Source organism: Amyelois transitella, chromosome 11 (genome assembly GCF_032362555.1).
Source record: "Amyelois transitella isolate CPQ chromosome 11, ilAmyTran1.1, whole genome shotgun sequence".
In the NCBI taxonomy this organism is placed as follows: Eukaryota; Metazoa; Arthropoda; class Insecta; order Lepidoptera; family Pyralidae; genus Amyelois; species Amyelois transitella.
In genome coordinates, this window is record NC_083514.1 from 295,001 (window position 1) to 322,101 (window position 27,101).

Here is a 27,101-nt window from a genome sequence, read left to right on the forward strand (position 1 = left end):
CATCCCATGTGAATGAGCTGATGATGGAAGGTACAACTCCTCAACGATTAGGAGTTGAAAGAAAATTCTTACGAAGTTATACGTACATGTGAGGCTATTAGGTTGACCTGATAATAAAAAGTAAATCTCATTAACGTTAAGAATTTAGGTGAAAATGGATGCGGACAAATTTCGTCTCTTCACTTGTTTCCTTTTAGCTGTTTGTATGGGTAGTGTTAACACAAAATAGGGATTTAAAGGCGTGATGTTATTAATGTTATGCATGTATGTACATAATTATGTATGTTATTATGTATGTTAAAGAGACGACTGAAAGTTGTCATACAAAGTCTTTTTTTTAAGGATGGGAAATCATCAAATGACCTCTCCCGCTCTGGGTGGAACGGAAGGGAGTGTCAGACTTTTACTGACTAAAACCCACCTCGTTCCTTCAGTTGCCCTTTGCGTTCCGGGGCCACGGTATCTCGTTAGAACTTTCCCACAGCCCCGGCTCAGTTTATCCCGTTTCCCCCCCCTTGGGGGTTGACATTTCAAAAATCCCTTCTTAGTGCTCACTTATGTTACTAAAGGAACCTCTGTTCAAAATCTCAGACTCCTATACCGAGCGGTTTCGGCTGTGCGTTAATAAATCAGTCACCCAATCGCACCCCCTAAATCACGATTGGAAGGTAGTTTGAAAAAACTTATAATGTCAAACATATTTACTTGCCTATGTACGTGTTCATGCCAAGTTTCAAGTTTATAAAACCAAGGAATAAGATTTTTCATAGAAACGTTTTTACCCCTTTTCCCCCCCTTGGGGGTTGAATTTCCAAAAATCCTTTCTTAGTGCTCCCCTACATATCCCAAGGAACCTACATTCCAAATTTCAGCTGTCTACGACCAGTAGTTTCGACTGTGCGTTGTCTGTCAGTCAGTCACTCAGTAACGGAAGAGTTTTATATATATAGATTTCTTTTTTCAATATTCAATCTATATATATAAAACTCTTCCGTTACTGAGTGACTGACTGACAGACAACGCACAGTCGAAACTACTGGTCGTAGACAGCTGAAATTTGGAATGTAGGTTCCTTGGGATATGTAGGGGAGCACTAAGAAAGGATTTTTGGAAATTCAACCCCCAAGGGGGGGAAAAGGGGTAAAAACGTTTCTATGAAAAATCTTATTCCTTGGGTTTATAAACTTGAAACTTGGCATGAACACGTACATAGGCAAGTAAATATGTTTGACATTATAAGTTTTTTCAAACTACCCTCCAATCGTGATTTAGGGGGTGCGATTGGGTGACTGATTTATTAACGCACAGCCGAAACCGCTCGGTATAGGAGTCTGAGATTTTGAACAGAGGTTCCTTTAGTAACATAAGTGAGCACTAAGAAGAGATTTTTTAAATGTCAACCCCCAAGGGGGGGAAACGGGATAAACTGAGCCGGGGCTGCGGGAAAGTTCTAACGAGATACCGTGGCCCCGGAACGCAAAGGGCAACTGAAGGAACGAGGTGGGTTTTAGTCAGTAAAAGTCTGACACTCCCTTCCGTTCCACCCAGAGCGGGAGAGGTCATTTGATGATTTCCCATCCTTAAAAAAAAAGACTTTGTATGACAACTTTCAGTCGTCTCTACATAATAACATACATAATTATGTACATACATGCATAACATTAATAACATCACGCCTTTAAATCCCTATTTTGTGTTAACACTACCCATACAAACAGCTACGAAATTTGTCCGCATCCATTTTCACCTAAATTCTTAACGTTAATGAGATTTACTTTTTATTATCAGGTCAACCTAATAGCCTCACATGTACGTATAACTTCGTAAGAATTTTCTTTCAACTCCTAACCGTTGAGGAGTTGTACCTTCCATCATCAGCTCATTCACATGGGATGATGACTATCAGACGCAAATACTTAAACAGATCTATGAAATTGTCAAAAACGTAATTGCCTGTAAATTTGAGGTTTGCCCTTGATTTCCCTGGAATACCATCATCAGATCCTGACTAGGTAACAACGGGACCAACTTGAAAGTATACTCTACCGAACAAAAAAAGAATCACGTAAATCGGTCCATAAATCTCGGCGTAATCGGTATGCATAAATAAAACACCCGAATTTTATTTTCTATTAACTATCACGAGTTGTCTTCGATGCTCGATAGATGACGTTGGCATCGAGATAGATCGCGCTATGGTTTCGTTACCGTCATTTAGCTAGGTAGCGTAAAATATTTTAATTTATCGTGTAATTTTAGCAGCGCCCCTAGCGGACATACGCGAAACTACATATTACACACTACAAATATTTTGATTTGAAATTATTATTCGTTTGATTCATTAACTTTTAACTTGACTTATTTAACTTATTTTACTCTCTATTTGAATAAAATAAATATTTATATAATTTACTTAAAACATAATATTAAGATCATTAAAAAACGCTATATATAACCGAATTACACGTGGGCGAAGCCGCGGGCGGAAAGCTAGTCTCATATATAAATCTGAACAATGTATTCTCTCGTCAACATTCTATTCTAAGATAAATTTATATTGCAAAGTTGACGTTGTTGAAGAAAATGCTGCAGTGCAGTTTGTTACCGCTTCTGCACTGACGCCTTGGAAGCGGCAGTAAACTTAGTTTTTAAGTAATTCATTTGACGTCAACCAATGTTGTTAAACCATACGTTTTGACAATTATTAAGCGATATATAGATAGTATCCTATAATAATGAATAAAAATTTTGAATTTGAATTTGGAATTCGACTCACCGGGCCGCTGTAGGTCGGCGTGCGCGGGCGGCGCGCGGTGCAGCGCCCCGGCCAGGCGCCGCACCGCGCCCGCCACGCCCGCCGCGCCGCCCTCCGCCGACGGCAGGAACGCGTTCGCCAGCTCCGTTATATCGCACGACACCTGCGTATGTTATTTACTCTTGAAAATCAATCACTATCACTACATAGTGTAAAACAAAGTAGCTATTTTAGTCTGTTTGTCTGTATGCTTAAATCTTTAAAATTACGCAACGGATTTTGATGCGGTTTTTTGTAACATGTAGAGTGAAGAGGAATGTTTTTATGTATAATTTTTTCCGAATTTTGCACCCGTGCGAAGCCGGGTCGCTAGTTTAGTATAAAGCAAAATCGCTTCCCGCGTCTGTTCCTATGTCTGTATAATGATAAATTTTTAAATTAAGAATAGAAATATTGATCGATAAATACATATATATTATCACGTTTATATCCCTAACAACCTGTAACTATTAGAACCTCAATCCTATCAATAAGCCTAACAGCTGAACGTGGCCTTTCAGTCTTTCAAGACTGCTGGCTCTGTCTACCCCGCAAGTACTAGTATGTGTACTAACCAGTTCACTGACGCTGACGTCATCATCCCCGCTCACCGCCGGCACATTCAACCAGTAACTACTTGTAAGTCGTTCATCATTCGCCTCCCCTACACTATACATAATGCGAGCCGAGAACTGCTGAACGAGGGTCTCTGGAGGGGGGCACGGGGGAGGGGACGAGGGGGGAGTAACGGGAGAAGGAGAAGATAATTGTAGGAGCTGGGTGTTTAGGAATGTGGCATTGGCAATTGCGTCTTCGTCGGCGTTCCGATCCTGAAATATCGATTAGATTTTTTGCATTTGATAATAATTTATAGCGAATTAATTTTATCAACATTTCAATCCAATCCTACACAAGAAACAACTTATTTAGTTGTATCCAATTTAACTTTTAACAGAACAATAATAATATTAAAAATGATATAAGAAAAAGCACTGATGTGGAATTATTGCTTACACTAAAAATTGTAAGGAAATGTGTTAGCAATAAAAAAAAATACAAATTAAAAACTTACACGTTAATTCCTAATCGATTCTTTTTAAAATCATTAATTCCGATTCTTCTCCTTGTTTTAACCTCAAACATTTTAACCTCAAACGATCTTTATATTACTCACCTTCAAACTTTTCTCCAATGTTAAAACCGGGTGGTTCTCTTCCGTTTGTGAATACCCCACCATATCAGCCATTTCGTTGACCGTCAAAGTAGTCTTCCTCCCCACGGGCCCCTCCCCTTCCTCCACCTTCAGGATCCTGATCAGGTCAATATACAAACTCAGGCACTCCGCCTTATCATCCCCCGGGCCTTCTAAACACCACTTGAAATACTTCCCGAGGGCTTCCCGCTTCCTCGTCACGAATTTCTTAAACTGCTGGAATCCAAACTCGTGTTCAGTCAAAACGAAATACGCTCGCAAAATGGACGAAGCCACGGCACAAGTTTTCGTTGAAGATTCAAGACAATCCGCTGTCGCATCCAAAAACGCTGAAATTGCGTCTCTGTTCGGCAACGAATTAGCTAGCAATTGATCCGTTTGCGAAGAACTCAACGGTGTCAAAGTGATTTCCACGTCGCAAAAGGCGGCTAAAGCATGAGCGGCAAACTCTTGAGCTGCTGCGTGTTCGTTGGAACCGTTCACTAGACTCAAAATCCCACATAATGCATTCTGAACGTCCAAGGCACGAGGCCCGCCGGTGTTCATAGTGTGTAACACTGCACATTTCACTGGCGTATGTGACACCAAGCAAGCCAGAAAACCTAGAACCCTGGCCGCACTCGCCGTAGCTGGTTCTCCAGTCTTAAATTCCTTGGTCACGGCACCAACAGCAGCCTTGGCCACCGTCGCGGCAGTATTGGGAGCCAAGTCGGCTATCTGCACGCAAACCCTTCTCAACATATGCACGACCGGTCTGTAAGTCGACATGCATATTATTTGAATCATATCCGTCAAATCGTTAGACAAAGCGTGGAGGTGAGCCGACCATAAACGCCTTTCGTTAGCCGCGTCAGCTAATTCTCTCTCAGTTGGAGCGGTTTTGGTTTGCATCGGTAAAGGCAGTGGTAGAAGCTCGGAGAATACTAACAAACCAGGGACGAATGTGTAAGGGGCTGTCATTGTGTACGAAATAACTTCTGAACATAAAGACGTCCAAGGTCCTTTTCTGATAGAGTCGCCGTCATTGGCATCGTCTGCTATCGGCTGAGCGTATGCGAGCAAAGCCCTAACCGCGGCTTCGGCTGCTTTAGCAGCGGTTCTGTACCCCACTGAGCCAACCGGAAACGCCTTGACAATACCATAAGTCTTCAAAAGAACCGGCGCAGCTGTTAAATCTCTAAACCTGGGACCGCGGCACCTGACTACCCGCGCTAACATTTCATCCAACAACCTTAGACATGGTAATATCACTTGGGCAAGTTGCAAACCCCTCGCAGACGCGAAGAACGAAGTATGCATACTTGGCTGCTCGAAATGTGTGGCGAGACGATCCAGAATCCCGGATAAATGTGCGACGCCATCCAGAGAAAACAACTGAAGGACATTGTACTTGTATTTCAGTTCTACGTATTCTTCAGCCGCAGATTCGCTGTTAATAGAGACGTTGTAATCGTAGTCTGATATGCAGTAATGTCTTAATATTCTTAAGCAGACCATCAGCTCTCCTGGCAAATCTGGGGCGTGCTCTGAACTGGCTTTTAGAATTTCCACGCATTCAGCCATGTCTTCTCCTGACAGGATATTCGGTTTCTCAACAGGCTTCAGATATGGAATGACTTCTTGTAAGACACTAGACACGCTGGGCTCAAATCTATCATGCTCTTTGGAAACAGCGATCAATCTTGGTCCATATTTCTTCAGAAACGGGACCTTTGCAGAATACCGCACAGCTGATACGATGAGCTCTATCGCGTAGCCTTTAGCCGGCGATTTTTGTTTTGACGGTGACTCACTCTTGCTTTTACTTTTAACATCATTCTCGAAGACTTGCATGAGACATTCAGCATTATCTCCCATCACTATGATCTCTGGAACAGCAGTTTTCCCGATGCTGCCGAAACTGAGACAGTACAGCAATTGAAGCCTATCAATCAATTCGTTGTCATCAACTTTCCCAACTTGCAAGTCGCAGATAGACTGCAGATAATATAACGCTCTCAATCTATACGCCATTTCCAGTCCAAGAATTTGTAAGTCACTATAATTACTCAAATCGTGAGGATATAGGAATTCTTCAGGGTTTTGCTGTCCATATGGCTGTGCTAAAGTTTTGAATAGCAGCTCACTCATTTCCATATTGTTGTAAAGGAAATTGATACCATTTTGAGAGTGGACTAATTCGTACATCAAATCATGGATGGGGCTAATGACAACCAAGTTATTGCAAGTGGTGGGGCAGGTGAGTAGGTAGAGGCAGACCTCTAAGAAATGATGAGTGCTGAAGAATTCAAGCAAGATTTCGTTGGAACACTCCTTGTTGATCTCGAACTGTGCCGAGACCGGGAGGAACCTTTTAGGTTGTGAGAGATGGAAACATTGAGTTCGAAACATGTACAGAATTTGTTCCAAAGAATTCACAATAAAATCAGTGTCACTTTCGGACAGTTCGGCGTCTTCGTTCTGATTGTCCGGTTTCTCTGCGGCTGTTTTATTAAAATTCAATACTAATTGGTGTAATTTAGACAACAATTCATAGACATTTAATTTCTTTATCAGTGCGCTTATTGAAAACTTGATTCTAGCAAGTGGGTTGGTTTCCATTATTGATATGAGGGCTTGATATCCATTTTTCGGTCTCCGACTATCAAGTCCATTCTCTTTTTTACCGAACTTGGGAAAAATAGCTTCTTTCATAAAATGCTCCACAGATTCCATAGATGACAAACAAGCATTGAGCGATTTCAGTATCATAAGTCTGATACTTAAGGCCATGTATTCTTTAGCATACATATCTAGTAGTAACATAGGGATATCAATCCCAGCTTTGAGTAAAATTTTCATGACTTGGCCATTGTGGCGATGACTCATCAGCGCTTCGGCTAAACGTATGCCACATTTCATATGCCGTATTTTGTAAGTCGGCAGTTGCTGAGCCAACGCACACTCAAAATTGAGCCCAATCTTGCAGAATGTCACAAGCAAATTGTAAATATCATTAAATTCGTCATCCTCAACTTTATCACGGAAAATTCTCAGAATTATATCAGTGTTCTTGCAAACATTCGTGAGTGCACCAAAAAGCTGTTCACATTGTTGCACCCACTCTTCCCTGGCAGAATTTTCTATTTCAGTGAAAGTATTTGCAAGGAATTTCTGTTCCCTTTTATCGCCAGACTTTGTCATGTCCCAAATTTTGAAAAGATCTGTACTCGCATCACAAAGCTCATCAAAAGTAGCATTCATAACGTCTTTGACTCCATCTGCTTTCGCGGTCGCTAGAGACTGAATTTTATTGACATGTTCATACTTTTTCCATTCCACTTTGAAAGGATTGTAATATTTGATTATATCATCGACACCACAATATTCGTTGACATCATAGTCTACATCCATAAAGGGACTTTCCACATCGTCGCAGATGTCTTCATCTGACAAGATTGGTTCAAATTGTTCAGCATCCATAGATACCTCCTCTTCTAGTTGTCTCGCTGGAGATCCGACAGCTTTGGAAGCTGGGGGATTATCAACAATTTGAACAGTTACAAGACTGGAATGCTTTTGGTCAACATAAGGTGGATTTTCAAGCTCTTGTGAAGGACTTCTAATTGAGGTCTTATGACGATAACTCTGGTGATAAAACTCGACTCTGGGTATTTGTTTACTACCTCTGTCGAATTCTCCTGCATCTTCTGACCTTATAGAGTTGATAGGACTTGAAACGTCGCCTTCTCTTGGACTTATTGGTCTTCGACTGCTCTCACCCGGGGGTGTCCTAGGCCTCTTCCGAGGGTCGTCGCGACTTGGGGATCTGCTGCTATAGCTAGATCCTCTAACGCGACTGTAAGGAGAATGCCTTTTGCGATCGTATGGCGATTGCTTTTCATACGAAGGAGCTCGACGTTCATATGAAGATCCCCGTTTATCATACGGTGACAATCTCTTCTCGTAAGACGGCCCGCGTTTCTCATAAGGCATCTTACGATCATAAGATGAAGCTCGTTTATTATAAGGAGACCGACGGTCATAAGAACCGCCGTCCTTCTCGTAAGACCCACCACGCGAGCGATCGTAAGAAGTATCGCGATGCCTACGGTAGTCATCCTTTTTGTATGACCCGCGATCCCAGTCCCTATCGGCTGATGTTCCCCGCAGTCTATCTCTGTCAATACTCCTTGATCTCGATCGGCTGAGAGGCCTGTATTCCCCTTTGACGACATAGTCCCTATCACGGCTCCTGGACCTAGAATGAAGTCTGTCAATCCGCTCCAAATCCCTACTACGATGTCTCGACAACTCACGACTCCTTTCCCTTTCCAAGGACCGCCTCCTGCTCTTAACATCTCTTCTATCTCTTTCCCTGTCATGCTCTAAAGACCGCGGGCTGCGTCTCAGTCTTTCGCTGTCCCTTTCACAGCTCATTTCTCTCCTTTCTTTATCCCACTCCATATCGACGTGATGATACGCCCTGGGATCTTTAGGGGGTTCATTTTCATAGTACTCATTCCTGTACATTTGGTTTTCATAATTCTCAGGGGGGTAATTGTTACCACCATAGGAGTCAGGGTTGCTGGCTGCCACATTGCCCGTGTATGATGGTATGGGGTTCTGAGCGTCTGGGTTCCAGTCGCCTTGAGGAGCGGGCACAGAACTGGAGGCTACGGGAGCTACTTCCCGGGTGATGGTGGAACGTTGAACATTTGGAGGGGGATTTGCACCAACTGGCGACTCCGGAACAACTTGGGTGAGGTTGCCGTAGACTGCCAAAGTTATAGTGGTGTACCATCCTGAAAAACAAGATCCACAATAAAGGTTATTTAATTTTAAAAAGCTTTACAGAGCTCAAAATATTTAAACAAATACTTTTATGCATACAATTCACACAGATTGAACGAGCCCAAAAAAAGTATGAGTCTTCTGTTATGGCTAGTAACTCAATGATACCTTATTTAATGATAAATACTTAAATAGATAAACATCCAAGACCAGGGCCAATCAGAAAATGTTCTCATTCCACCATGACCTGACTGGAGATCAATTCAGGGACCTTCTGGTTCAGGCGCGAGAATCCTACAACTGAATCAAACAGGCTGTAAAATATTATATGAGACATGATAACTATATTACTTTTCCACACATATACTGTTACACACACACATATATATATATATCAACTTGCGTATTATGTCAAGAAACAAACGATTAACAAAATAAATATATATTGGATGCTATTTTTACAATTCACTAACTTAAAAATAATTGTTGGAAAAAATGTGACAAGAAACAAAAATGACAAAGAGGAGCGTCGATGAATAGAATAGAATAAACAGACACAGGCCAATGTTGTGGGAGCAATGATTCGGCTCGACCGCCACCAAAGGGATTCTATTTTTTATTTTTGTGACTTGTGGCATATAGATTTTGCCACAGTACCATGATTATTGGCTCCTAATGATTACAATACAAGTGTGGTAAAAACAATTCTTTCTCCTGACTTTACCTCTCTGAAGTGGAGCCGGGGCTGAAGTTTTGACCTTTGGTAAGTCAGTTCTTGTTATAACCTCGATAGGTTCAAATCTGTATAACCCTTGCAGGGGAACTTACTCGTAATGGATCATCATGGATCTCGTAATGGTTACACATCTAGCCAAAATAGTTCTCATGATGTTTATAATGAAAAGAAATTATTATTTTCCTTTACAGTAAAAGCATCAGTTAGCGCTCAAACCAATGTACATAAATCAGATAAGACTCATTGATAAATGTTTGTGATAGGATTTTAACCTGTGGGAGGAGTATCGTGCTTTTTTATCACCTAAACAACCACCAAGACTCTAAAATTAAGTACAAAATGTCTACGCCTCAAGGGTTATAGACGTGATTATACGTATGTAATAACTGAGCAGTTAGAAAGAAAATGATAGGACTGAAAGTGTTATTTGCACAGCTAATTAAACAATTTTTATATGACATAGATTTAGAATTAGCATGCTACCAATTAAAGTATTCAATGGGGGCATGTCTTTACAAAAGTTTAATCAATATTCAATGCCATGATAGCATCATTTCATTTACCAATCACTTCTATATTCAAGTATATAGAAAACGCAAAATTAATACACAAATGTCAAAACAAACCTCTAAGCACTAGTCCATCAGTTGGTATCCTGGGCTGATCCGATCCTGACCCACATTCCATATGGATGTCCCCATTTTGGCAGTAATCTATGCTGCCCAAAGCCTCAAAGGTAGAAGCTCCTGGCTTACTCAGGTCGTTCACAAAGAAATCTATGTGGAATTTAGTAGGGTTCGTGGCTCCTAAGCGCACGCCGCCAGGAAAATCGCCTTCAACACGAGCTCCCAACGGTATTATACGGATTTCCCGCACGTAAACCGACTTCGGGAACTGCACCAAGTCCAAATTCAACTCCTGTGGACGGGGAACTCAATTAATAACACTAAAAACACCATAAAATCGATTTTTCGTAAGGTCAATTACCTCGCTCGTGTCGTGCGAGAAAGTATCGAAGAAGAGGAGATCCGGTTGTTCCTGAGGAGAAGTTTTGATATCCATTTTTTTTAATGGTATTTCACCAATAACATAATGATTTTATTATTAGAAAACTTATGAGAACAGAGAATTAGAAATAAACGCGAAACAAACAATTCAGCTTGTCTTCACGTTGACATTTGACAAGTAATCACATACATGAAAGTGTCAAATCAATGCTGACGTACACTGTTACAGTGACACTGACAGAATATCCAACTGTTTTTTAAAGATTTAATGCAAATCATTTAAATTTTTTCAAGACGTATTTTGCTTTTCATATAAAAATGTTTACAGAAATATGAAACCAGCTTGATTTTGCCTAGTTCTGTTCTGCTTTAAGACGTGATCGTAAAAACGTGAACATTCCAGGCTCATTTCAAGAAATATAAAAATGTAAATGAGGTTAACGCTAGAAGTATCATTCTTCTGGCGTTAGTCACCTTTGTGTAAAACATTGTTGAATTGATAAACAAATTGACGCAGTTATTACGAATAAAAAAAGTTAAATAAACTTTTTCTTCGAAACAAAGCACTTGACATTAATTCAAGTTTGGGTTCCGTGAGCCCTGGTATGCACATTTTGCCTCAGCGTACATTTCTACGGCACGAGCCATCAGCTTATCATAGCGAAAGTTTTAAATCGTGATATCAAAGTTTCCATGGATTGGAACTTATAATATACAACTTGAAGAAGATCAGTGCAGACTTACAGAGAGAAGCCTAATCAATACAGTTTCTGGTCGTAAGCAAAGAAATTTCTCTTGTCAACATCTAGATCAGTCAGTGAAATTTCTTGACAGTACCAAGTCCAAAATTATAAGAACTTTTTGGAGATTTCTAATAGATACCGAACAATCTTTTTTGATTGTTTACTTTGCAGATAGTAGAAAATTCTCCAATCTTCAAGAATGTTCTGGAAATTTCAAGAACCAAAAAGTCTTTGCGTCTGTTCTTTCACGGCTAAACCGTTTTATCGATATTAACTCGTAGCATGGCACGAACGACTTTTCACTTAGAATATGGACTACTTCCCCTCTTTTCCATGGATGTCGTAGAGGCGACTTAGGGAATGAATAGTGCAAGCTTTTTACATAATGTATGCCTCTTTTTCCGTGCAGATTGTGCCTGTAACGGAAGCGATGATTTGGCCCGACGGCCACCAAAGGGAACATCTCCAGCCAGGCTAGATGTTATCTAGTCTAGTCGCCACATATTAAAGGCAAGGTGAGGCTTATAAATTTAGGATTTTTTTTAGAAGCGATGGGCTGGTACCCTGTAGTGTATGTGTACATGAATAAGAGTGAAAAAGAAGGAAGTATTATGTCGTCTCTAGCACACATGCCACTATGATAGAATTTGGACAGGAGTAGGTACATGATGGAAGGTACAGTGAGCGTGTGTCTGAGAGCCGATAAGCCATTTCTTACGACTTATCTACCCCTGCTTGGGCATTTTTGTTTGAAGCTATAACTAAAAGCAACGAAGATTTCTTCAGTGATGACAGGTGTGAAGTCGATGATAAAAATGGTGGTCTCGGACGCGACTTGCGCAGATACGCTAGCGGTTTCCTACCTCCCTGAGACCAGTAAACTAGCTGGTGCTGCGGCGGACGCCCAGGAACGGTTTAAGACCAATAAATATAGTTGTCTCGTCACCCAGAACGAGTTCGCATCCTTTGGTCTCGAGACAGTCGGTCAGCGGGCTAAGGCGCTCAGCAAACGTCTGAGGGAGGCAACAGGTGACCCTCGCGCGGGCAGCTCTCTTGCGCAGCGTATTGCTATTGCAATGCAGCGCGGGAATGCTGCCTGCGTGATGGAAACCCTTCCTAGGAGTCAAAATATAAATAATATTATAGCAACTTGCGAATTATGTGAAGAAAAAAAACGAGTAACAAAATAAATATATATTGGATGCTATTTATACAACACACTAACTTAATAAAAATCGATGGAAAAAATGTAACAAGAAACAAAAAACTATAGAACAAAAACGCAACGAAATTCAGAGAAGACTCCGCTATTTCAAATTGCCGGGCGCTAAGTCTTCCATTAAGAGACAGGACCGTATTCTAGGGGCCGGACTCAGCAGAAACTTAAATACGATATAATGTACAAATAATAAAAATCGTTAAATATTAAAAATAATACAAATTTTAAATTTAGCCTAATACCCGCTACAATATGTTTAAGTTTATAATTTAAGATAGTTTTTTTTTAATTATTAAATACTATTAGATATATTTATTCTTAAGTTATATTTTTTATTAATTTATTTAAACTTTATTGTACAAAATACCAATGCATAGCACAATTGGCGGACTTAATGCTAGAAATATTATCTACCAGTCATCCATTGGGTCTGACAAAGATATTTTATTGTCAAAAAAATACATCAAAATCCCTAGGTACCATAAGGTGTAATATGAGCATTTTTTGGCAAGAGTCGGTTTTATCTGCTCTTAGACCCAGTAATAGATCATGATGCAACAGAGTACCCGAAACCGCCGAGCTTGCATGAAGAGAGTTATGAATGTGGATGAAGCGAAGGAAGTATGCAGAGATCGTGGCAAGTGGAAAGATGTAGCCTCTGCCTACCCGTCCGGGAAAGAGGCGTGATTTTATGTATGTAAAAAAACATTTACAGTTTCCATCGACTTACAAAAGTTACTTAAGTTTAAAACCCTTATCCTTGATGAAGCAACAAGGATTCCACCTTGTGGAGAGGTGTGAAGATGATGACAATAAAATAAAGGCTCCGCTACCTGCGCTACACGACCACCTGTGTGAGTCCTCAGTGTTGCTGGCTCGGAAAATGTTACCTAGATTGTGGGGAAAAAGATTTGTTTTTTTTTTTTAAAGAAATAGTATTGTGTTCAATGTATTTAATTAAGCATAATTTATTAATAATAGTATAATACTTACTAAAAATTACGTCATTACGACGACTGCGTCATTAGATACTTATACCAGTTGAACCATTCCGTATACTTTCTACTCGGCTGCCTTTAAAAAGATCAAACATTTTGAAAGCCAGAGATTCAAATAACATCATTCTTCTTCTGGTATTAGTCTATAGATATATCTGTGGAATTAGTCATGCCTTTAGGGTGCCTAGTGTATGTACATCCACATCCCTTAAGCTTAAATTAAGGATAAGTTATTTTTGATTTAATTTATGTGTATTCTATATAAATATAGATTTAGTCACGGTACAGTACACAGCTCTCTGGAGAAGAGCCCGGAGTGCATCTTACTACTACGACAACGATCCAGTCAGGCTGCTACCGAATCTAACAACAAATTGAAATACCATATCGTCGGGTAATTCCATAATCGAATTTCAAATCATCGGGGAATTCCAAAAACTTCAAAAATGTAATATCATTATTGTCGCCGCGTTGGAGGCTTCATTACGAAGGCTTGCCACCCCACCTGGCGGCACCGCCGTCAGTCTCTCAAACCGACCGGCAGTCGCCATTGCGCGTCCGCATCAACCGGGTTTGTCTTACGGCCAGTCACCGCGGCATCGTCACGTCACCAAAACTTTCTACCGTTATAATTTAACTTGTTTTTAGTGTGTTCTGTGTGTGTTTTATGTGGATGTGGTGAGGTTTTGTGTAAAATGCGGAGCGCCGGCGAGGCGTTCTGTCTCCTGTTGCTGGTAGCAGGGATCGCTGCCCAAATTGACACCAGACATTTATCAGGTAAGTTTCTAAATTCTTCTTGAGTAAGTAAAGTGCGCGATTAAAGTTTGTAGTAACAAGATAACTATATAAAGAGGTTGAATTTTGATTTAAACTTGAAACTTTTGAGTTAGGGTTAAGTTAAAAGAAAGTTACGTTTTTGGTTAGCGGTATTTCAGATTGGGAACGTGAAAGAAAGTGGACATTCTAGTTACTTAACTAAAGAAACAATTAAGTTCCTACTAAGTAAGTTACTTAAACTTGTCTGTCTATAACTAAAGATATAAAGTGTAGTTTTATTTAATAAACAGAAGTTATCAAGTAAGAAGATAACAACTTAAAGTTTACTTGCCGAAAAAAACAAATATTATCCGCGACGGTGTTCGCGTAAATGTTAAAGTTTTCCCACGAGTTATGAATGAATGAAATGAATATTTGAGAAGTATAGATATTTGGCGGAAAGTTCAACAATTAATAAAATTTTAATACGTTTTAATTTCAAACGTTTTTTTTATTAATTATTTAGTTCCTTCATTGTTTGCCGGTTAGCTGGAAGAGATCTCTTCATGGGATATGTCCGAAATTACAGTGATTAATTTATTTTATAAGTATGTGCTATTTCTAGTAACTGTATAAATTTCTGTGCATTAAAAATAATACAAACAAACTTTATTTTTTGGTAACAAGTATTATCCTTACTTAGGCATGCGTGTTATGTTAGTCTTTCACGCTTTCACGCTTTAACCAATGAACCGATTTTGATTAAATTTGTTACGGAAATAGACAAGAGCATAGGTAAAAAAAAAGAAATAAATGCGAAATTATGAAACGAAGAACTACCTGCCTTACTTTATGGTACCGAAATAGACAAGAACTTAGTTAAAAAAAACTCAAGAAAAAATTACGAAGCCTGTTTGCGAACTGTACTCAACTTATATTTATATTGATTTGTTGGTTATAAATTCTTTCGTGTAGACTTTCAGATCAGTAGGAAGGTAAAGTAGGTATTGGACCATCGCGCTTTTTCCAAAACCTAAAATAAAAATATAGGTATCTACGGAAACTGTGTTACTGTCCGTGTTAAGATAATATACTCGTTGGAAAGTGCGATAACGGGTTCGATTCGAGACGGCCTTTTTTCGCGCGTTCGATTCCCGGCCCGGCCGGTAAAAGTAATCGCAATTTATGTCCATTGAAATTCACATCTTGAGGTTCAATTTGGCACTTTTTGCTGCTATGTATACAATAAAATTTCCATTAAATCTTGCTGTAAATATTTGCAACGTTTTTTACCCGGCTTCGCTTGTAAGAGAGTATCTATTCCGTGACGTCACTTTTTCATTTACGTTTAGGCTTTTTGTTCCTGTGATAAAAATACCCAGATAAAAATACCCCACGTAACTCTCGAAGGCAACTGGATGTGTAACCATGATCGATGCAATACGGGTGAGGTTCTTCTGCAAAGGTAGCGGAGGTCAGACGGGAGTCGCTTCGTGTAAAAACCTGGCTCACTATCTTGGATCATTTTCAAATATAATTTTTTTAATCATTATAATGCGACATTTCACTATCACTTAATAATTGTCATATTTTCTTTTGGTTTCACAACATTGGTTGACGTCAAATAAATTAAACCTAAATTTACTGGCGCTTCCAAAATTTCAGTGCAGAAGAAGCGGTAACACTGCAGCATTTTCTTCAATAACGTGAACTTCACAATTATCCAAATTTGGAATAGAAATGTAGACAAGAGAATATGTACATTGTTATGATTAATTGATTTATACGAAATTTAAATAATAGTAATTGTCATAAAGAATTATTTACACGTCCATATAATTATTTTTTTCCTTAAAAAAAAGGTTTGATTTCTCAATTTGTCTACACATTAAGTAACTTACTTAATGAGATCGAAATTATTATAATTACACCTTATTTTGTAATCCGACAGTCTTCGTTGAAATGACGCAACACATTAGTTGATTTAAACATACTATTTATTTAATAATGACTACGCATTTACTATAATAAAGAAGTACCTATTTAAATAATGGACTTTCAGCTTTGTACCTACATATGATTTATAAAAATACAAATACGTATATATTGTTTGTCTGTTAGTCTAATGTCAAAGAGATTTAAATATACTTTTGTTTGTAATAAAAAAAGCAAAGACAACAGGTATATTTTTTTTTTACATTTGGCGAAAAGTAGACTCGATCTTCAGTAGTTATAACCTAGGTTTTTAGAAATTCCAGTCTAGCACAGGGTTTTACTTAAAAAATGCCAGAGATTCGAACCCATAAAATCTCTAACGAGTCGTGATTACTTAACCGCTGTACTAATGAGTAGTTATTATTAATTTATTGAAATTCCCAATGCCAATTAATTAAATACGCCTTGTATTTGACGGTGCACTTACTACTAATGCGAATTGACATCAGCATAATTAAGTGGTCAGTTTAATTGACATTGATGTAAGTTATTGTTAATACCCTCTTGAGATCCCAAATCTCGTTAAAACTATTGAATACTAGAGGCCGCCCGTGACTTCGTCCGCGTGAAAACCTATCATAACTTAACAATCAATTCCTCAAAACTATTATTTTTTCCTTGTACAATATTATATTTATCTCTCTTTAAATACTGTTATCTCTCCTCACAAGCATTTTTAAAACAATAGTTTAATGAGTTGGCTTGGTTAATAATCTTTTGTCTAATTTGTGTAAATTACGTTAAGATAAGTTTCATATATATTATGAATCATATGACATACCTACATATATATTACGTCTCAACTGTTTACGGAATAGACAGCGGTATTAAAAAGACGTAAAGGTCTCGTTCAGCTGGATGACTTAATGATGGAATTGATTTTAATTACACTTAACACATAGTCATGTTTACATGTACACACGTAGTCACGTCTATATTACCTTTGCGGGGAAGACAGAGCCAACAGTCTTGAAAACACTGAAGGCCACGATCAGCTGTTAGGCTAAATAATGGAATTGAGATTCAAATTGTGATATGTTGCTAGCCTATCGCCTATAAGAGAAATCTCAAGTTTATAAGTATATCTCTTAGTCGCTTTTTACGACAGCCATGGGAATGATATGGAATAGTTCTATTCTAACATGCTGGGAACTACACGGTATAGACATACATATTTTTGTTGTTCAATGTTTGCGGTCAAAAGATTTCAACGCGCTTCTTGAAACAATATTATATAATATATTTGCTTTCATTAATGATACTTGCTTTAATTTCACGCGAATTTTCCCTCCCGCGGGAATTTCTATAAATAAATATCTGTCCTTCCTCATAATCTATTTATGTGCCGAATTCCATCTAAATCAGTCAAGTACTTATTGAGTACATCATTACAAAAAAAATTATCAACAAAACCTTGGAACCCCTTTAAAATCTTGTGGTTAAGTAATCCCGCGGGATTCGAACTCCGATACAAGCCTTAACACGAGTACCACTTGACAACGTTATAGTAACTTGGTTCCATATTGAATTAGACAAATCACATTTTACTACAAATTGATTACTCTCATCAATGAGTGGTACACTCGGCGACAAATATGTACAGTCGCCGACATTGACCGCCGGAAGCGGGCCCCGGTGCTTGGCCATTCAACGAGCCACTTCCGGTTCGTATAGCCATTCAATTTCACACCTTATCGTTTTAGTTACAAAGTTGATATTAAATTGTGTTAAGCTCAGTACTAGTTTAAAGCGATGACAGAACTATATTTTCAAGTATCAGGTTGGTTAAACGATTTTGTGTTTTAATTTGACGGGTGTAAAGTTGGTTATGCGTTGGGCTTTGGTGTTTAAGATGACATTACTTTGCTTAAAGATTGCAGGAGTGTTGTTTGATGAGTCGTGATTTTTTTTTAAAGTGTTTATATGGACTCCCAGTCTACATAAAAAGGGCCATATGAAATATGTATTTAGGGTTCCGGTCCTAAAAGGTGAAAATGGAACCCTGATACTAAGCCTCCGCCGTCTGACTGTCAACAGGCTGTATCTCATAAACCGTACATACATACATATAATCACGTCTATATCCCTTGCGGGGTAGACAGAGCCTACAGTCTTGTAAAGGCTGATAGGCCACGTTCAGCTATTTGGCTTTAAGATAGGATTGAGATTCAAATAGTGACAGGTTGCTAGCCCATCGCCTAAAAGAAGAATCCAAGTTTATAAGCCTACCCCTTAGTCGGCTTTTACGACATCCATGGGAAAGAGATGGAGTGGTCCTATTCTTTTTTGTATTGGTGTCGGGAACCACACGGCACTTATAAACCGTGATAGCTAGAAAGCTGAAATTTCCACAAATTAGCTGCCGCTATTAACAACAAATACTAAAAATAAAATTAAAAGTTATTGGTGCCCGTTAGAATAAATGTGTATTTTTAATTATTTTTTTTGGTTAATTTTAATAATCAGGTAGATATTTTATAATAAAAGTATTTATTTATTATAAAATATAGTATCGTTAAGTTAGTATAAATACAATACCAACTCAATCTGTGTTCTCAGTTTATTGTTTGTATGTTTGTTTGTTAGTAAACTCTTAAAAAAAAATGTAACAAAAATAGAACAGTCATTGGATTTAGAAGAATATGTACAATGGCGGACTTATCCCAATCGGGATTTCTTCCAGTCCACCATAATTATTTATTTATTTTTATTATGATTTTAATATTAAAGCAGACTGAATTGACATTACTCATAGTGTCGACTTAAAAATACTGCTCAACCCGCCTCTTCTATATAGCTCCTATTGTATGGTAATGCGTATTAGAGATTATTGACCCTAGTATCCGAGTTACGGACAGACAAACAGACCCACATTTACAGCTGTGTCTTTTCAAGACCGTTGGATTTGTCAACCCCGCAAGGGATATAGGCACGACTATATGTACATTCAGTCAGAAAAGTATCGGGAATGGATTATTTATTTATGGTTCCAAATTCAAATTTTTGTTTTTTTTGTTGTTGTTAGATTGGCACAACTGTTTTCCATTTTGGCGCGGAGTTTGAGTTGCATCTGTTGTTTACATTAAATACAGTGCTATTTTTAGTTATATCATATCTAGTGTGTATTGCTAATTTCATAATGGATAAAAACATCGAACAAAGAGTTTGTCTTAAATTTTGCATTGCCAATGGAATATCGTGTTCGGAGTCACTGAAAATGTTACAGAAGGCTTACGGTGAATCGACTTTATCAAAAACTCGTGCTTATGAGTGGTACAAAGCGTTCAAAAGCGGTCGAGTTGTGATGGAAGATTTGCCTCGCTCTGGTAGGCCATCAACGTCTGCAACTGAAGTTAACATCGCAAAAGTGAAGGAAATAGTGACTGAAAATCCTCATTCAACTTTAAGAGAGATAGCCACCGAACTTTCTGTATCTCACGAGTCGATCCGTACCATTTTAACTAATAATTTGGGTATGAAACATGTTGCCGCTCGGCTAGTCCCAAAAGACCTGAATTTTTTTCAAAAACTCAATCGCATGAGAGTCGCTGAGGAGATGCTAGAACGAGTCAATTCCGACCCAACATTCATGAAACGCATTGTTACTGGTGACGAGACGTGGGTTTACGAGTTTGACATGCAAACTAGTCAACAAGCTTCGGAGTGGCGCCTTCCAACTGAACCGAAACCGAAAAAACCACGCCAAAGTCGTTCAAAAGTCAAAGTCATGTTGACTGTTTTCTTTGACTATCGCGGTGTTGTGCACTCGGAATTCTTGCCGGAAGGTCAAACGGTAAATAAGGAATATTATTTGAGTGTTATGCGGCGTTTAAGAGAGCAAATCCGACGAAAAAGGCCAGATTTGTGGAAAGAAAATTCTTGGATTTTGCACCATGATAATGCACCTTCGCACAAGGCCATCATTGTGAACGAATTTTTAACCAAACACTCAACAAATACCATCGAGCAACCACCATATTCACCAGATATGGCTCCAGCCGACTTTTTTCTTTTTCCTAAACTCAAATTACCACTTCGTGGCACCCGTTTTCAATCGGTAGGAGACATAAAAGAGAATTCGCGGCGAGAACTGACCTCAATTCCGGAAACAGCGTTTAAAAAATGTTTTGATGATTGGATTATTCGTTGGCGTAAGTGTATCGTTTCTAAAGGAGCATATTTTGAAGGTGATAAAATAAATTTGGATGAATAACAAACAGTTTGTGTATTTTTGATCTTTTCCTGCTACTTTCTTGACAGAGTAGTATGTATGTAAGACTATATGTAGGCAAGTCGTTTCTAGTAAAAACCTGGTTCATGGATCAAGGTTAATTCGTCTTGGCCTTTCAATTCTGAAAAATACATACATACATACATATGGTCACGTCTTTATCCCTCGCGGGGTAGACAGAGCCAACAGTCTTGAAAAGACTGAATGGCCACGTTCAGCTATTTGGCTTAATGATAGAATTGAGATTCAAATAGGGACAGGTTGCTAACCTATCGCCTAAAAAAGAACCTCAAGTTTGTAAGCCTATCCCTTAGTCGCCTTTTACGACATCCATGTGAAAGAGATGGAGTGGCCCTATTCTTTTTTTGTATTGGTGCCCAGAACCACACGGCACATACATATGTATGTATGTAAGACTTGATTTATGTAGGCAAGTCGTTTCTAGTAAAAACATGGTTCATGGATCAAGTTTAATTCGTCTAGGCCTTCCCTTTAAATTCTGAAAAATTTAGACAATATTCTAGAAATCATCTAAGTAAGCCTTGCACAAATCTCTATTTACATCGTGATCGCGTCTCGACTTTCCTTTTCATGATATTTAAGTAATTGTTAGCGGAGAAAGTGGTTACCGCCTTTTTTATTATCATTTTATTGTTGGCCGTCGTATTTCAGACTTTTGTTTCAAACGCGAATTTCATCATTATAATCGTATCATCCGCGGGCAGTCTAGAAGTTTCTTTTCTATTCATTTGTAAGTGAAATAGCTAAATTTACAAGAAGAGTGTAAATAAGAACCTTGGAATGATAAGTCCTACCTGTTTTTTAAACAAATTAGCGACGCCCAGGTCAAGAGTACCCGAAACCCACGAGCTTGCCTGAAGAGAGTTATGAATGTGGATGAAGCGAAGGAAGTATGCAGATATCGTGGTAAGTGGAAAGATGTAGTCTATGCCTACCCCTCCGGGATAGAGGCGTGACTTTATGTATGTAAGTATGTATTAAAAATACATATTGATGCGCAAACCGATCACATAAAAAAATATCGAAAAAAATATAAAACAGTTCACCCCGTAGGTAAATCCATTAAAAATTTACATGGAAAATTTGTGAACCGACTACCCATATTAAGCTAAACGTTGAACTAACAGGCGCGCCAAACGATTTGAACAACCCACCGTCTCGCTCTCTCTCATAGTGTGTGAATGAGATGGAAGATATCAGCAAAACTTGTTTTGCTCAGGCCTTGATCTTGACTACCGCTATGTGGCTGGTTGGCCGGCTTTTAGTAAAGTTCGATGGTGTCAATCAACATACATATAGTCACGTTTATATCCCTTGCGGGGTAGACAGAGCCAACGGCCTTGAAAAGACTTATAGGTATGAGATTTAAACAGTGACAGGTTGCTAGCCCATCGCCTTAAAGAAGAATCCCAAGTTTTAAAAGCCTATCCCTTAGTCGCTTTTTACGACATCCGTGGGGAATATATGGAGTGGTTCTATTTGAAAGTGCCATGAATCACACGGCACGGTCTCCATTACGCTATGAATCCGTTTCTTTTTGTTTTTGCACGGTTTCACCCATCCGCCATCAACCTACCACTACCGAAATAAACAGTTTTGTTCTTCATCAGTTACGGAACTTAAATGGATAATTAAAAGTTATCCAGTTTACAAGATGGCTGACGCAACGCAACCCAGGAAGCAGGATGCTGTTGTACAAGTTTGTAAGCAATGCAACACGCGAGCGTTCGTGTAGCGAAACCCGGGTTACGAAACTATATTATGCTTCATCAGCCGCGATAGTTGGTGTATTTGGTGAAAAAATATGTTTAACTAGCTGTGCCTGCGACTTCCTCCGCGTGGAATAGTTATTTTGAGCATCATTGAAGCCTTCAAGAAGGAATAATTTTTCCCGTTTTTTTTTCACATTTCCATTATTTATTCGCTCCTAATGGTTGCAGCGTAATGATAAATAGCCTAAAGCCTTCCTCGATAAATGGTCTATTAAACACAAAACTATTTTTTCAATTCGAACCAGTAGTTCTTGAAATTAGCGCGTTCAAACAAACAAACTCTGAAGAGTTTGTTTGTTTGAACGCGCTATATAATATGCTTTTTAATATTAGTATAGATAAGTCCGCCTTTGTACCATCTCTGTCTGTTTTGTATATTTTACTCTTGTGGTGCAATAAAGAGTATTATCTATCTATCTATGGTCATAGCCTATGTGTCACAGATCACCTCAAAGCTGCGCCGGCGCGGGTTTCCCTGCTCGGCGATAAGCATGAATTCCATGCATTTTACATGCACATACAAATAACCTTGTGTGATGTCGCATTATCTACCAGTACACCACTGTCAATGTCGAAACCTGCATGTAGGAATGTCTGAATACCATGTTACAATTACAAATATGTGACGTATTTTTATTTAATTCATAAGCGTAGCTGAAGAAGCTTTAGAGACTTGAAATTTGACCATATGTGAAATACACATACATACATAAAATCACGAATCTGACTCTGAAGGAAAGTTATATATTTATATGTATTATATATACTTATATATTATTCTGTGTGCATTGTATTATGTTTAAACATTTATTTATCTTGCTCTGCGCCAACGCCAATCTCCTGTTCGGATTCCTACAACCAAAAGGTAGACTGGAAGAGATTGTATAAGTAACTAACTGTGCCCGCGACTTCGTCCGCGTGGAATAAATATTTTGGGCATCATTGAAGCCCTCAAGGATAAATAATTTTCCGCGTTTTTTTCGCATTTTCCATTATTTCTTTGCTCCTTATAGTTGTTACGTGATTTTATATAGCCTAAATCCTTCCTTGATAAATGGTCTATTCAAAGCAAAAAGAATTTTTCAATTCGAAACAGTAGTTCCTGAGATGTGACATTTTAGTAAAACGTCGCAATGAGAGATGATTAAAAAATTGATAGAATAAAGACAAACTTTACATACATACATATGGTCACGTCTATATCCCGGCGTAGACACTGCCAACAGTTCTGAAAAGCCACGTTCAGCTATTTGGCTGATGTTACACTTAGATGAATAGCGCAGTTTGTTACCGCTCCTTCTGAACAGACGCTTTGGAAGCGGCAGTAGGTAAACTTAGTTTAAAGTAATTTATTTGACGTCAACCAATGTTGTGTCCTATAACAATGAATAATAATTTTGAATTTGTATTATATAATTATCTAATTTAAATTACATACTCAATATTGTCTGCCAAGTTAGATTCTCAACAAACCTCCAGTCAAGCCAACTTCAAATATGCCTCTAATGAAAGTGTCTACAGAGACACCGTAAGAATGTCAACTCCCGCCACCAAACGTGATACAAAAAAACCATTCACACATCCATTGAAAGTTTTGCACGTACTCGCTTCCAACGGAGCGTGGTAAACCAGCGATGGATTAGTAAGCGGACGATATTTTCGTGTCCGATATCCGAGGTCAATGACCGAGTTTTGCTTCGCTGAACTTGATGGGTTGTCTGCGTGTTCCGTGGCGTGGATCAGTGTTGCTGGATGGCCCACTATCGATAGATTGATATTTGAGCGTCGATGGTCGAATTGGTAAGGTTGCCGGTTAAAATCCGTGACGCGCAAAGAAGGTTTAGGTTCGAATCCCAACACGGACATGTACCAGTGGCTATTTTCGAAGTTATGAACATTAGTGTGAATACTAACCGATGCTCTCACAGTGAGGGAAAATTGAATTGAAATTGATTGAGCTATCGATTCTTTTGTCGATAGTATCGATCGAACTCTGGCAACATCAATACACAACAAGTCCCAAAAAAAATCACGCTAACAGTCAAAAACATCGAAAAAATCTAAATCGCGCAAGCAAAGATTTTCACGGATTGGAGCTATATATACAACCTCCGACACAACATCGTCTGTCGCGCGGTTCCCCAGGCATAACACCTAGCCTGGCGGAAGATCTTCCCTTTGGTGGCGGTCGAGCCGAATCATCGCTCCCGCTACATTGGTGACCACGTGATTGGAAGCAACCTTGTTCATCATCAACTCTAATCCTTCCTTACCATCATCACTCCTCACTCTCACAGCAAGCCAGCAACTGGGTATCGATACTATAAGATATCTGAGGCAACGCTAGCGCGAATTACCTAAGTGTTTTAACATTTTTGTTGACTTTGTCTAATGCACATCTGTTTATCGACATTATCTGAGACTGTCGAAAGTTGATGTTTTAGGTTTATGTGAAATAACGTTTTTAATGTTTTTTATGCATTAGACAAGAATATAAATTGTCGGGTTTGTAATTGTGTGTGTGAAAAGCGGTTATTGTTTTAAGACCCAAGTTCGACAAAGCATAGATGTAGTAGTTACTACTAGTATGAGGGACAAAAGTTCCCTGCATTTTTGTAAATTTAATCACTAATTACCAAATTAGCCGCATCTACAGATTTTTTTGATTTTTTGACAGATTTGACGGCCTCTGTGGCTCAGCGGTAGTACGCTTGTCTGTGACACCGGAGGTCCCGGGTTCGAATCCCAGCCAGGGCATGATGAGAAAAGAACTTTTTCTGATTGTCCTGGGTCTTGGATGTTTATCTATATACGTATTATATTATAAAATATAGTATCGTTGAGTTAGTATCTCGTAACACAAGTTTCGAACTTACTTCGAGGCTAACTCAATCAGTGTAATTTGTCCCGTATATATTTATTTATTTACAGATGAAGGATTTTTATTCGCGTAAGGAAATGGAAAGATTTAAAATAACAATGTCCAACCTTCAGGGTGTGATAACACCTAGGTCTTTCCTCACGATATCTTGCAATGTATTTCCTACAGATGACCTAGGCTATCTCGTGATCTGAATATTTTTTTTTCTTTCTTAATATTTTTTTATCCTTAACTTTGTCACCTTTCTTTATTATTCAAACTTTTAAAAATGTGAATAGATATATTAACATGTAACTAGATAAAAGTAACCGACACCAATAAACAAAAGAATAACACCACTCCATCTCGTTCCCACGGATGTCGTAAAAGGCGACTAAGGGATAGGCTTACAAATTTGTGATTCTTCTTCTAGGCGATGGGCTAGCAAACTGTCACTATTTGAATTTCAATTCTATCATTAAACCAAACAGCTGAACGGAATACCGAAAATTGTAGTAAAACAAACAGGCAATATTACCATGTTTCATTTTTCTTAAGGTATATAATATATATATATACGGGACAAATTACACAGATTGAGTTAGCCTCGAAGTAAGGTGTTTCTCAAAAAGTTCATTCTCACGGGAAAGGTACCCCTTGGGGCTGTGATTGATGACAGTCGGTAACAGACCAACATACAGTTCGGAAAATATGCACTGTAATGGCGTCGTGGCGGCTTTTGTATGAGAGAATTTTCTGGAAACTTTGAAAACAATAATAAGATACGCTTCACTTTTTGGATCTTGGAAATCTGACATATTTTTTTTTTCATTAACTGTTTCATATCGTAACTACTTTATTAAGATGTTTAAATTTGTTAATGTTAAGTTTAATATTTATTTGTTTATATATCGGCACCAATACGAAAAAGAATAAGACCACTTAATCTCGTTCCCGTGGATCACGTAAGGCGACCAAGGGATAGGCTTATAAACTTGAGATTCTTCTTTTAGGCGATGGGCTAGCAACCTGTCACTATTTGAATCTCAATTCTATCATTAAGCCAAACAGCTGAACGTGGCCCATCAGTCTTTTCAAGACTGTTGGCTCTGTCTACCCCGCAAGGGATGTAGACGTTAATATATTGTATCTATGTTTATATTTAAGATCTAAAAGGCTGCAGTGTATTTTTAAGCCGCTTTGGAAGTGGTGGTTAATCTAATAATTGACGTCATAAAGTGATATCCTTTTATTACATACATACATATGGTCACGTCTATATACCTTGCGGGGTAGACAGAGGTATCTTGAAAAGATTGAACGGCCACATTCAGCTGTTTGACTTTATGATGGGATTGAGGAATCCCAAGTTTATAAGCCTATCCCTTAGCCGCCTTTTACAATATCTTTAATTCTGCTTTGAAAATAATAAATATATTTCTATTAGTAAATACCAAGGTCATCGTTCAGCGCTATTGTAATTACGTGACTATAAAAGTTACGTGACAGCAAATGTAGGATTTGACATCAATAAACTCATGCGATTGGCTTTTTATTAGTATTATTGTGTTATTAACTTTAATTAAATGTAATTATTTAGATCTTAAATTAGTCGAATTTAACATTGGTGGAGATTAGGATTAGTTACGTAATAAAATAAACTACGATTTTTCTATTGAGAATTTTCAAATTTGAAATTATTGTACCTATACTTGTTTTCGTACGCGTGGAAGGCAAATTAAAAGAAAAAAATTGTGCACGATATGTTTCTCTGCTTTAAAAGTTATTTAATAAAACATTTCGTCAAAATATGTTCAGGAGTTTCGGATATTAGTGGTTACAAACAGACAAAATAGTTTTTAAATTCTTATCTTAATAATTTTCTGTCACTATTTGAATCTCGATTCCATCACTGAGCTAAACGCGGCCTTTCAGTCATTTCAAGACTTCTAGCCTTGTCTACCCCGCGAGTGATATAGACGT

The 27,101-nt window shown here is 38.4% G+C and overlaps 2 protein-coding genes across 2 annotated transcripts in view; one reads left to right on the forward strand and one right to left on the reverse strand.

Moving 5' to 3' along the window:
- Nucleotides 1-10,691, reverse strand: part of LOC106133656 (protein virilizer) — a 14,893-nt gene extending 4,202 nt beyond the window's left edge. The window contains exons 1-5 of the mRNA XM_060946502.1: nucleotides 10,504-10,691; nucleotides 10,143-10,434; nucleotides 3,969-8,791; nucleotides 3,370-3,624; nucleotides 2,777-2,918 (exon numbers count right to left, since the gene is read on the reverse strand). Coding sequence (XP_060802485.1) covers nucleotides 2,777-2,918; nucleotides 3,370-3,624; nucleotides 3,969-8,791; nucleotides 10,143-10,434; nucleotides 10,504-10,578 — 5,587 coding nt within the window. The 5' untranslated portion in view covers nucleotides 10,579-10,691. The remainder of the gene's footprint in view (nucleotides 1-2,776; nucleotides 2,919-3,369; nucleotides 3,625-3,968; nucleotides 8,792-10,142; nucleotides 10,435-10,503) is intronic.
- Nucleotides 10,692-14,040: 3,349 nt separating this feature from the next.
- Nucleotides 14,041-27,101, forward strand: part of LOC106133652 (low-density lipoprotein receptor-related protein 2) — a 272,030-nt gene continuing 258,969 nt past the window's right edge. The window contains exon 1 of the mRNA XM_060946700.1: nucleotides 14,041-14,260. Coding sequence (XP_060802683.1) covers nucleotides 14,179-14,260 — 82 coding nt within the window. The 5' untranslated portion in view covers nucleotides 14,041-14,178. The remainder of the gene's footprint in view (nucleotides 14,261-27,101) is intronic.